This window comes from Anabrus simplex, chromosome 1 (genome assembly GCF_040414725.1).
Source record: "Anabrus simplex isolate iqAnaSimp1 chromosome 1, ASM4041472v1, whole genome shotgun sequence".
NCBI classification, from domain to species: domain Eukaryota; kingdom Metazoa; phylum Arthropoda; class Insecta; order Orthoptera; family Tettigoniidae; genus Anabrus; species Anabrus simplex.
This window is the reverse complement of record NC_090265.1, coordinates 1152501349-1152515320: the sequence shown is the minus strand read 5'-3', so window position 1 is coordinate 1152515320 and position 13972 is coordinate 1152501349. Positions and strand designations below refer to the sequence as shown.

Genomic DNA, 13972 nt, shown 5'->3' with positions numbered 1-13972 from the left:
CCACTCAGCATACGTGATTACAATTGCGGAGCTATCTGACGGTGACATAATGGTCGAGAGGATTCGCCGTGCTGACCACATGACACCCCGAAATCTGCAGGCCTTCAAGATGAGCAGCGGTCGCTTGGTAGGCCTTGGCCTTTCGGGCATGTTGTGCCATGGGGTTTGGTTTGGTTTGGTTTGGTTTGGTTTGGATATGAAATGACATAACTGGATGAGTAAAGTTAAATTATCATGTTTGTGTGATTTGGATTTAGGTAAATGCTGCCTGACATTCGTCACACTGATGCTAGTCTTCTATTGTGTATTTCTTAAAATGAAATTAATGTCTAGTGTTAGTTTGAGTTTCTCTGCGTGGTTTAGGCTTAGGTTTAATTTTTTACAATTTGCTTTACGTCGCACCGGCACAGATAGGCCTAGGAATGGGAAGGAACAGCCCGTGGCCTTAATTAAAAGTACAGACCCAGCATTTGCCTGGTGTGAAAATGGGAAACCACGGAAAACCATTTTCAGGTCTGCCGGCAGTTGGGTTCGAACCCAATATATCCCGGATGCAAGCTCACAGCTGTGCGGTCCTAACTGCACGGCCAACTCGCCCGGTTAGGCTCAAGTAAGAATGTTATCATTTAAGATGTAAAACCCTCCTCATAATATTATCTTCTTAAATATTACTGCTTTTACAAACTCATTCTGAATTGCCATTATCTCAGCACATAAACATTGAAAGTGCGTTCAAATTTTTCTCGAATATGAACACCATGATTTACACCAGAAAGAAAATAAAATGAAATTGAAAGTAAAGCACTTGCAAACAAAAAAGATTAATATCATAGTGAAAAGTTAATTTGATTAGCGTTTTCTAATGCAGACTAGGATTGACAAAATTGTAATGAGCTTTATTTAGACTTTATATTGTCAGATTTTTCTGGAATAGCGTATAAAAAATTGTATTCTTTTATTATAAAGGAAGTGGGAAAATTGGAGAAATTAAGACATACGATACTAATAAGTATTTTTAAGATAATTGATATTTTGAAGCAATAACAATAGGTTTTATCAAGTTGTATCAATCACATCTTACGGATTCTAGGCCCAGGTTTATCAAATTTGTAATACCGCTACACAGTTTGTATGAAAATGCAGTGGGCCTATGTAGTCTTTTTCAGAACAGCTTTTTAGTTCTAAGGAATTATCCCCGATGAATTGGAAAAAAGCAAACAAGGAAAAGAAGCCTAAACATTCTAAATTTCATGTCCATGCGTTCTCTGAATCAACCACCCTATAACCTGTTTAGTTCTCGATTATGGTTCATGAAAGTTATTTTTTAACAGTTCAATTTCTACTCACATGTGAAAAGAAATACCAGATCCCTTCTGATAGCAGTCTGTACAAATGAAGGCTGCATACGAATTCACCCTCATGAATATCTTTCCATTCCACAGGTAATGCCTAACTTTAGGCCTAATATTGCCGATTAATTTCACTAACGTAATGTATCAGCTCCCACATTCCTTGAAAATATTTGACAATATATTATCACTCCGTCACATATAACACCAAACAAGATCCACTAACAGGCATGATTCAAATCGAAAACATGCAAGGACCTGTAAACATTACCACGGGCTAGCCATGCATTCGAAACTGAAGCGCCCGCAACATGGCGATGCGCGAAAGTGTTCAATATTCCGCTTAGCATCAGCGCGCTCTGTGAGTCTAGATAAGTAATATCAAAGTCTTTGGAACAAACAGCAGGGAATGCCTAGGAACAAATGTGTGTAAAGGTTGGAAAAGCGAAATTCTTGGTGGAATGATTAAGTGAGGGCAGCTTGTAAACGTAAAAGGAAGACGTATCAGAAATGGCTTCAAGCAAGGACTAGTGCAGACAAGGAATTATATTTAAATGAAAGAAACAGAGTGAAACGAATAATTGTTCAGTCTTAGCCTTTCTGGACAATAATGAAGAATCTTAGAAAGAGTGGGGAAAAAGGAAATTAAAAGAGTTTGGGCTAAATTAGGTGAACTCCTAGATCTCAGGGAATCACTGGGCGGGTGAAATATTTTAAAAATCTTTCTGTTGACGTCTCGAACAACCGAGCTCATGGGGAGGAGGACAATGCTGTCAATACAATTGCGCTTGAGAAAGTGAAAAGGATGGTAAATAAACTGCATTGTCATAAAGCATCAGGAATAGATGAAATTAGACCTGAAATGGTGAAATATAGTGGGAAGGAAAGGATGAAGTGGCTTCATTAACTTGAAATGTTAATAAGATACCTTTTGATTGGACGAAAGCAGTAATTGCACTTATATATAAGCAAAGGAACAGGAAGGACTGCAACAAGTATCGACGTATTTCATTGATCAGAATACCAGGCGAGGAGTTCAGTGGCATTTTCGAAAGTAGGATACGATCATGGTTGAGAGTAAGCTAGGTGAAAACCAGTGTGGTTTCAGACCACAGAGGGGCTGTCAGGATCAGATTTTTAGTATGCGCCAGGTAAATGAAAAATGCTACGAGAGGAATAGGCAGTTATGTTTATGTTTCGTAGATCTAGAGAAAACATATGGCAGAGTACAGAGGGAAAATATATTAGCCGTGGTAGGGGATTATGGGATTAAGGATAGATTATTAATCAAAGGCAATTACGTTGAAAATTGGGTTGCAGTGAGAATTTATGGTAGAATGAGTTCTTAGTTCAAGCTGCTTACAGGGGTTAAACAAGGCTATAATCTTTCACCTTAGTTGTTCATAGTTTACATGGATCATCTACTGAAATATATAAAGTGGCAGGGAGGGATTCAGTTAGGTGGAAATGTAATAAGTAGTTTGGGCTATGCCAGTGACTTGGTCTTAATAGCAGTCTAATATCTTGGAACTTTAAAATAGGCGCAATGTGTATGGCATGAAAATTAGCCTGTCCATTACTAAAGTGGTGTCAGTGGGGAAGAAACCTAAGAGAATTGAATGTCAGTTTGGGAATATACAAGTGGAACAGCTAGATCATTTAGAGGTATAGAACTAAAGGAGGCCGCAGAGCTAGTTACAAATAGAGGATTGTGGAGGCGTTTAGTAAATGCACAAAGGCTTGAGGACAATTGGTTTTACGTCGCACCGACACATACAGGTCTTATGGCGATGATGGGACAGGAAAGGGTGAGGAGCGGTAAGGAAGCAACCGTGACATTAATTAAGGCACAGCCCGAGCATTTGCCTGGTGTGAAAATGGGAATCCACGGAAAACCATGTTGAGGGCTCCCGATAGTGGGGGTTCGAACCCACTATCTCTCGAATGCAAGCTCACAGCTGTGCGACGGTCAACTCGTTCCGTGAGGCTTGCAGACTGAACGCTGAAAGACATAACATGAATGTGTATGTGCCAGGCTGAGTGGCTCAGACGGTTAAGGCGCTGGCCTTCCGAACCCAACTTGGCAGGTTCGATCCTGGCTCAGTCCGGTGGTATTTGAAGGTGCTCAAATACGACAGCCTCGTATCTGTAGATTTACTGGCACGTAAAAGAACTCCTGTGGGACTAAATACCGGCACCTCGGCGTCTCCGAAAACCGTAAAAGAGTAGTTAGGGGGACGTAAAGCAAATAACATTATTATGAATATGTATGTATGTGCGTAGGTACGGTTTGCCGTTCGACAGAGGGATCCTGAACACTCGGCCGTGCATCCGCGTATCAAAGCCCTTCGGCTGGTTCATGAACAAAGCCATTGGTGCTCAACCTTCGACACCGTAAAATAGAACTGGTAACACAATACATTTCACGACACGATAACAAGTTTCGAATGGGAGGTCATGATCAAGGTGATTGTGCCGTTGGTTTAGGGACTAAATTAGTTTCTATTTTTGTCTGTGATTCACATCACGGTATCCAGGTTCCTCTCTGTGCGAAATAGGGACATTTTTCCGATCGAAATTGACATTTTAAAACCTAGATAATGCTCATATAAAATCCTCAAATTTTATTATGTTTAGCTGATTTCTGAAAATGTCAAATAATACACATACCGCTAGTGAATCGGCCAGTGAGTGACAGACGAATTAGGTACGAGTAAATGAAATGGCGTATAGCTTTTAGTTCCGGGAGTGTCCGAGGACATGTTCGGCTCGCCAGGTGCAGGTCTTTTGATTGGACTCCCGTAGGCGACCTGCGCGTCGTGATGAGGATGAAATGGTAATGCAGACAACACAATACACCCAGCCCCCGTTCCAATTAAATTAACCAATGATGGTTAAAATGCCCGACCCTGCCGGGAATCGAACGCGGGACCCCTGTGACCAAAGGCCAGCACGCTAACCATTTAGCCATGGAACCGGACTAGGTACGAGTAACACGCTTCGACTGGCCACAGGGAACAACTATATTGCCAACACAGCTTTCGTATCCTCGTATACTACGTCGCCTGTTGATTTAAAACCTCACATTCTTTCAATGGATACTTCAAAATACGCACCAAATTATGCGAAATATTCTTCTAATGGACAATTACAAGTATCAACTAAATTATGTGAAATATTGTTTCGGGTTTTTGCCAGAAAAATTGAAAAATCCCACCTAAATCGGGGTACCTAGCAACCCTGATTCACATCCTGTAGGCTATTTGAAATGAAATTTTCGACACATTGTATATCGCTGAGAAAATTCTGATAGTGCCCTTGATTTTTGCACTATTCTTTGAGCAGCTGGTAACATAATATGGGTCACACACACACTCCCGGAACAACGTGATAACATGTTACTGCGGTGGGATTATGTAACGTCATTTGCATGTCTAAACATAGCGGGGCATAATTAATGGAACTTGTGTAACGGGTTTTTATAGCCGCTCTAGCTACATTGTTATTGATTGTTCCAGTGACAGTAATGACAACACAAGTAAGAGTAATATTAATCTCTTCATTATTTTTATTATAATTACATCTTACTTCATAAAAAGGTACAATAATAAAGAGAGACGAGCCCTTACGCCAACGGAGCTACCATACTTCATACTAAAGTGAAACTCGATATGACGAGGAGAAATGTATTGAAATCAATCTCTAGACATGCAAGCTTAATAGCCATTTGCATAAGCTAATTGGTACACTTTTTGCTAAGCTCTTAAACTATGCAGCTAACTTCAGCTGGAATTCTCCCCAGGGGGTAACCATTGAGCAGAAGAGTTCTCACTCGAACGGATTTTAACCTTATCGTTCTGACTGACCACAACTCAGTGGTGTGTCGGCTTTGGAACATAAGATCGCAAGTTCAAACCCGGCGGAGGACGTCGGATTCATGAAGGGCAGGAAGAAATACAATGGACACTCTGTGTTGCACAATGAGCGAAACTGACACTACACAGACAGCCTAAATAGCGTTACACAGTATCTGAAGCCGATTATTATTATTATTATTATTATTATTATTATTATTATTATTATTATTATTATTATTATTATTCAAGATCCCTCTGTGGATCAGTGGTAGAGTGTCAACCTATGGATCCCAAGATCGCGTGTTCAAACTCGGCAGAGGTATTCGGAATTTATAAGGGTGGAAAAAGAAATCCGTCCGACACTCCATGCCTTACGATGACGGTATGAAAACGATCGCTGATGACACATTCGGTATTTACCCAACAAAATTCATTAAACCTCTGGCAGAGATCAGGCATACCGAGCAAGTGGCTGCGCGGTTTGTGTCATGAAGCTGTCACCTTGAATTCGAGAGATGGTGGGCTCGAATGTCACTGTCGGCAGCTCTGAAGATGGTTTCTCGTGGTTTCCCATTTTCACGCCAGGCAATTTCTGGAGCTGTACCTTAATTAAGGCCATGATCGCTTCCTTCCAACTCCTAGCCATTTCCTATCCGATCGTCGCCATAAGACCTACCTGTGTCGGTGTCACGTAAATAAATAAATAAATAAATAAATAAATAAATAAATAAATAAATAATCAGCAGCAGAACTGGTTTAAGAATTTTTGCAGAAAAAACAAAATTTTTAACAAATATTTGGGATGCACCAAAATATCTGAAAACAGATATTGGCCAAATAGAGAGGGTAAAAAATTCAAATATCTAGGGGAAATAATCCAAGAAAATGGTTTAGAAAAATCTGCAGTAGAGGAGAGGGTACATAAAATGGAGAGAGCTTATGGTGTCACCAAAGATATCTACAATAAAAGATGCCTATCGAAAAATGCACAAATAAGGCATTACAACACAGTAGTGAAGCCAGAATGCCTATATGCAAGCGAGTGTCTGGCATTAAACTATAATTTAGATAAGCTAGAAATACTAGAAAGGCGAATCATGTGGAAAATATTAGGCCCACAAAACACAGCAGAAGGTTGGAAATTACGAAGTAATGCTGAAATATATCAAAAAATAGAAAATATATCAGATGTAATGAGGAAAAGGAGAATTATGTTTTTTGGACATTTATATCGAATGCAAGATAGTAGATTAACCAGTAAGATTTTCAGATATTTGTGGAGTAAGAAATCAACGACAAGCTGGGTCAATGAAGTAAGAAAGGATTTAGAAAAAAACAATATAACAACAGAAGAAATAAATAATAGAGAAGGCTTTCGGGAAAAAGTATTGAAAATAGAAGGATTCCAAGGTAGGAAAGTAAAAAAGACTGGTTCAAAGTGGTCTGAAGACAGAAGAAACATAGTGAACAGATGAAAGCGTACTGGAAGAAAAGGAAAGAACAAAGAAGAAGGAATTGAAATTGGCACGTGGTCCTCTGGTGGCCCATTCGAAAGAATAATAAATAAATAAATAAATAAATAAATAAATAAATAAATAAATAAATAAATAAATAAATAAATAAATAAATAAAAAATAAGGCCACGGTTGCTTCCTTCCAACTCCTAGCCCTTTCCTATCTCATCGTCGCTGTAAGACCTATCTGTGACGGTGCGACATAAAGTAGATTGTAAATAAATAAATAAATAAATAAATAAATAAATAAATAAATAAATAAATAAATAAATAAATAAATAAATAAATAAATAAATAAATAAATAAATAAATAAATAAAATTAGGATTACAAGAACATCTGGAAAAATGAAACGAGGCCACCCCTGTGGTGTATTAGTTAGTGTGATTACCTGCCACCCTCGGAGGCCAGGGTTCGATTCCCGGCTCTGCCACGTAATTTGAAAAGTGGTACGAGGATGGAAGGGGGTCCACTCAGCCACGGGAGGTCAAATGAGTAGAGGTGGGTTCGATTCATACCTCAGCCATCCTGGAAGTGTTTTTCCGTGGTTTCCCACTTCTCCTCCAGGCAAATGCCGGGATGGTACCTAACTTAAGGCCATAGCCGCTTCCTTTTCTCTTCCTTGTCCATCCCTTCCAATCCCCCCCTCCCCCGCCGCAAGGCCCCTGTTCAGCATAGCAGGTGAAGCAGCCTGAGAGAGGTACTGGTCCTCCTCCCCAGTTTTATCCCCTGACCCAAAGTCTCACGCTCCGGGACACCGCCCTTGAGGCGGTAGAGGTGGGATCCCTCGCTGAGTCCGAGGGAAAAACCAACCCTGGAGGGTAAGCAAATTAGGAAGAAGAAGAAGACGAAATGTCGACATTAACGCGCAGGCAGCCTAGATGGCTTCAGATTAAAATATCTGCCTACAGTAGCTGAGGCTATAAGATTATTATTATTATTATTTTATATTTTGTGTGATGTATTTATAGACTGTTAGCAGCGCACCGCTGATTAATTTAAATTTAAAAGGCATGGTGATAAATAGTTGATCATTGAGATATTGATATCGTAAGTAGCAAGTGACACAATACTGTGTGTTTCAGGCGCTTAGCGGGTTCCTCATGATGATGACGCAGAACGGAAAGCTGCTCTACATCTCGGACAACGCGGCGGAGTACCTGGGCCACTCCATGGTAAGTACACAGCATGTTGTCAACAGTTCCGTAGATTGTCCACTCTATTCTAAAACGATAAGAAAAATAGAACCTATTTCTAGACTTTGTCTGTCTGTCACGTTGTCAGTCCAGAGGCTGGTTCGATCCTCAAATAGCACCACCAAATGATTTAAAAAAACTGTAAAAACAGATGGTGGCACCAAAGTGAAGCGTACTTGGCAAGATGGGGAGTGAGGTAATTTGTCATTGCTTTCCTGTACTATTGCAGCACAACTGCCCGTATGAGTAACACTTTTCATGACAATCAGACGCATTGATCGTGCTCCGGATGCCATCACTCAGTACTACCCATACCCCTGCAGCTTCCATATTGAGACTGAGACTTTGCTGGAAGCTACATTTTGCTCTGGCCTGCGCCAAGAGACAGATGCAATAATAGCGTATCCATCAAGAAGTGGCAGTAGGCTTAGACAGCTGCCTCTGTGGATCCGTGGTAGAGTGTCGCCCTCCGTATCCCAAGATAGCAGGTTCAAAGCCGGCAGAGGTAGTCGGATTTTTGAAGGGCGGGAAAAAGTCCACTCGACACTCCAAGTCGTACGATGTCGGTATGTAAAAGATCGCTGGTGATACATTTGGTATCTACCCGACAAAATTAATTAAATCTCAGCCATAGACGCCCAAGAGAGATCCGGTTTACTCTGTCTGCCATCTAGTGGGCCTAGAGTAAAACGGAACGTCGAAATTGACGAGCAGATAGCCAGATGGCGTCAAATCGAAATGTCTGCAGACGGTAGCTGAGGCCATACGATTATTATTAGTAGTAGTAGTAGGCTTAGACGTTGGATAGTAAGCCAAAATTTAACGTGCTTTGAGAACGGTTTTGCTTCACTCATCCAGTCGTTGCTAGTATGAGCCGGTTAGCTCCAGTGATATTCCTAGTTTTGCCACGGATTTGCTGACAATGTAAGCTTGAACCAAAAAGATGTGTAAGGTAGTGTGCTAGTCCAGTGAGAAATATTCCACCCAAACGGTTCGGTGACTATTGATGAATTAGTAACTCCTAGCCTTTTGAAGACAAGGAAATCCATGACTCAGAATATGTGCGAGATGCCCTGGTATTCCGACTCTCCGGACTACTCACTAGGCCACTCAGCTGTTGCCCATGGTTCACGAACTAGGACGTGACTGCAGTAACTCGCACCACGAACCACTCAGGATATCGTATACATAAGTTGGAAGTATCAGTTATAAAAGTCGCGAAATGACTGTTGGTACAAACAGATAGGAACAATGACAGGATGGTCTGACAATGAAGAGGTAAAGGCTAAATATACTGGTTTCAATGGTAGGGTCATGTGAGCCAACGGAGGATATGTTACCTAGGAAAATAGTGGGCTTGGCCATATAGGGTAGGGAAAGCAGAGGAGAAGACCAAGGAGACAAAGGTTAGACTCAGTGCCCTCGCCTTTTCAGCCACATCCCCGTGGAGGAGAGCTGCGTGTACCTAGCACCTCCGCCAATCTTAACTATCTGGCAGTATCGGGAATCGAACCCGAGCCTCTGAGGACGGCAGTTAATAGCGCTGCACAGTATTTTTTACCCTATTTCAAACAAGAAGAATTTGAAAGAAAATCATCTTCTGCGGTGGCCAATTATAGTTTGGTTGAGCGTACGTATTTTCCTTTTCAACTCATCAGATACAGTGGTTCTTAAGCAGTAAGTTGTGAACGCCCAAAATCAGATGTTTGAATGATATAAGTCGCATATCTAGACATCTGCACATGAAGATTAGTATCGCGACTGCATTCAACTTTCAACACGCTGTTGAACTGCCATTCGGGCTCTTTGTAGCATTGTAGGTGTTACGGATTCACAGACTTCCGTAATAAGGTTTCGAAGGCTTTCAGGATTTTCCGGCTGCTGAGCGTACACTACATCCTTCAAATAGCCCCATACGAAGAAGTCCAGTGGCGACAAATCGGGCGATCTAGCGGGCCAGGTGACAGGTCCTCCCCTTTCTATCCATCGACCGGGATGAGTAACATTCAGGTAGTTGCGAACATCTGCTGACATGTGAGGGGGAGCTCCGTCGTGTTGATACCGCACTGTTACACGCTCACCCAGGGGCACATCCTCTAGCAGCAATGGTAGTTGGTCTTGAAGAAACTGTAAGTACAGGTCTCCTGTCAATTGATCCTCAAAGAAATATGGTCCAATTAGGTGATCACCCGGTATACCACACCAGACATTTACTCCCCACCGTTCCTAAAATGCTGCCTGCCTTACCCAGTGGGGATTTTTAACACTCCAGTAGTGTATATTATGACGATTCATAGAGCCATTATTATGAAATCGTGCCTCGTCTGAAAATAAAATGTGAGATACAAACGCTGGATCGTTTGCCACTTGCGTCAGTATCCACGTACATAAATCAACACGAGTTTCTTAATCTCGTTCGTGGAGTTCTGGATGTAGTTGCAAGTGATACGGACGAAAAAACTGGAATGCAATATCCTTACAACAGACGACTGGCTGATGCTGACCTATTGTGCTACTGCCCGGGTACTCGTGTGAGGATTCTCCCGGAGAGTGTCCAAAACCCTCTCAGCAGTTTCACCTGACATAACTGGTGCCTCTCTAACAGGACCTGTTCGGGAAAGTGACGAAGTTATACGCAAACGTCGCTCGATCCCCCTAAAGATATTTACGTTTGGTTGTTGTCTGTGTGGAAATCTTTCCTGGTACAGGCGCTGTGCTTTCTGTGCATTCTGTCTTGCTTCAGCGTAGATGAGGAACATGTCAACATACTTAACTGCTGAATATATAGCGAAGAAATGACCAGTACTGCTAGGCGACACCATGTATAAGGCTACTACACATTCAACATGCATGTTATCGGTCGAATGTGGCACGAATGGCCACTTATTTGATCCTCAAAGTGTAAAATGTGAATAAAATATTTATTGCTCGTGGGATTCGAACCCACCTACCAACGCAAAATGTTTCAACACGTCTGTGGTTAGTCCACTACACCTCCAGTTTATCAGAAAACTTACTTAGTGTAAAACTACGTCCCGTTTCACAAACTCACACTTTACGTCGCACCGACACGGATAGGTCTCACGACGACGATGGGACAGGAAAGGCCTAGGAATGGGAGGAAAGCGGCCATGGCCTTAATTAAGGTACAGCCCCAGCATTTGCCTGGTGTGAAAATGGGAAAACCACGGAAAACCATCCTCGGGGCTGCCAACAGTGGGATTCGAACCCACTATCTCCCGTATGCGAGCTCACAGCTGCGCGCTCCAAACCGCACGGCTAACTCGCCCGATCACACGTTTTCTATCAGTATGCCATTGCTTTTAGCGATAATTTCATAACCAATCGAAAACTTGTAATTGGCACGTACATTCTACATAACCGTATGACAGTTTGATGTATTGTTTAAATACCTGTCGCATACATGTTTTTGCAAAAGTCGTGCAGTGATGACGCAGTGAGTGCATTAAAGGTGACTGTAGCTTGACGTTCGTCGGCATACCTAAAAGCAGAAATGTGAGGCGCGACTGACTCATCCGGTATGGAGGGAGGTAATCACGATTGCGTGTTTCTGTTGTGGTTATCAGTGTAGTGTATTGTATGAATATGAAAATGCTGGGACAAATGCAAACACCCAGTCCCAGAGCCGGAAGAATTAATCAGACGCAATTAAAATCCCCGACCAGGCCGGGAATCGAACCCGGGATCCTCTGAACCGAATGTCTCAATGCTGACCATTCAGCCAACGAGTCGGACGAATGCATTCCTTTTATCGCACCCCTTCAATTTCTACAGTTCCACAGAGGGAGCTGGTATGAGAAGTAACACATGCATATATACAAAATACAAAAGCAGTAAGGACTAGGCGATATAACTATTCGTCCCACAAAAATTAGATCAGTGAAAGACCAGTATATGTATATGTATAACTTTATCGCAATATCGCACATTTGTAACATATAAAATAGGATAGGACAGGGTACGAAGTAAGGAATAATTTACAAACGTACGTTCTTCTAGGTGAGGTAAGAGAGAATTATAAGAACCGGGATCAAGAGAACTTAAGATGGCATCCACTTCATTTCCCAGTCGGACAGAACTTCCTTGAACATTCTGTACTCTGTCTCAATCTTCTTATTCTTTTCACTATCACATTTACAATCAACTTTACTGATTCAAGATAAGAGGCCGAGCCAACTGTTTGCTAAGAGTGGCGCTGTTACGGCCATGGAATACATTATTGAGGACACTCACTGGTCATCTGAACTTCTGGGATATATTGGGACTATAGCAACGTCCAGAAAGTTAGTCTTCATATTATAACTGATCTCATGATATCTGATCCCTCCAGATTACCAACCAGCAAGCAGGAGCTCATCAACTTATGTTCACCACATCAAGCCAATGAATATAAAACTACTGACCTTCAGAGAGAGCAGACCCTTGAAAATGCCGGACACAGATCCCAGTGAAACGTTGGGAGCTAGAAACTCACTTGGTCCTCGGCCTACAGCCGTAACATTTATTTTATATTTATCGTGACGTTGACCATGTAAACGTATCCCATCTTTCCTTGATATTTTCCGTTTCATCGCTCCTTCCAAGTAAGTCGAAGGTCGGATTACGAGAAATGGGGAATATTTAGAATCTATATTGTAACTTCATGCTCAAATTGGCACAGAATATTCAACTTTAGGGTTGAAACGTTTCTCTTAGTGTGTTTCTGTAGAAGAAGAGTATTTCGAAAGAGACATTTCTCTTGATATTGAAAGATACAATCATAATCTCATTGTATCCTATTGGGTTTACCCAGCTCTGTTCTTCTATGAGACGGATCAAATGATAAAAGCTAATTCTGCATCACCTTCAACTCCAGTTTCAAAGCGCTGCAGTTATAGTTCTCTGCTAAGAATAAGGTGAATTGCCAGGCTGAGTAACTCAGACGGTAGACCCAAACTTGGCAGGTTCCATCCTGGCTCAGTCCGGTGCTATTTGAAGATGCTCAAATACGTCAGTCTCGTGTTGGTAGATTTACTGGCACGTTTGCGTTTTCCTTCGGGGCAAAATTCCGACACCTTGGTGTTTCCGAAAACCGTAAAAGTAGTTAGTGGGACGTAAAGCCATTAACATTATTTATATTATATCTTTCCTCGATATTTTCCATGCTATTACTTTCCAAGTAAGTCGAAGGTCGGATTCTGAAAAAGGGGGAATTTTTAGAATCTATATTGTAACTTCATGCTCAAAGTGGCACAGAATATTCAACTTTAGGGTTGAAACGTTTCTCTTAGTATGTTTCTGTAGAAGAAAAAAATGTCTCGAAAAATACATTTATTCCTCTGATCCACTGACGCTTTTATTGTACCAAAAACACTAGTTTTCCACCAGTGGGTAAGGGTGAGAAAGCGAGTTTTCGAAACCAAGATATCAAAAAATAGATTTCAATGTTTTTCTCTAAGACAAATAAACACAAATAGAAAAAATACGTCCATCCCATCAAAATATACGGGACAGGGACAGAAATGAAAGTACAGAATATAGAAACCGACATAAAGTCAGAGTAGAGAATGTTAAGAGTTAAGTCTAGTTCATTCTCAGATCACTCATCTTCTAAATTCTGATCCCTTGTGATGATGTTTTTGTAGTTATGGCATCAATTTAACCCATTGAAATCCCATTATTTCTCATCAAAAGCCACCTAGAAATATTGTCTTTATCTTAGGTTGTGAATGCTGGAAATATATGAATGTTATTTTGCAGTAAACAATACTTAAGTTACATTTTAGCCTTCACCTGAGGTGTTATTGTTATGATAGACCTCAGTACGTTGGAGATCATAGGGAAAGAGCATTTTATGTTCGAATTCCCAGACCTGTCTCATTTAGAACTATTTTCGTTCAATAACATTATTCACCACGGTTTCTCAACGTATTGTAACATGTGTCTGAGCTTTCATCATCTGTACTATAGAAAGAAAATAGCGAATTCTTTGCCCCATCACGTACTAGCCATTACTTCAATGGCTAAGATGAGCAACTTTAAATGAAACTGATACAA

At 41.2% G+C, this 13972-nt stretch overlaps 1 protein-coding gene across 1 annotated transcript in view; it reads left to right on the top strand.

Moving 5' to 3' along the window:
- Positions 1-13972, top strand: part of dysf (dysfusion) — a 612128-nt gene that overhangs the window by 408366 nt on the left and 189790 nt on the right. Inside the window, exon 3 of the mRNA XM_067137734.2 lies at positions 7805-7894. Coding sequence (XP_066993835.2) covers positions 7805-7894 — 90 coding nt within the window. The remainder of the gene's footprint in view (positions 1-7804; positions 7895-13972) is intronic.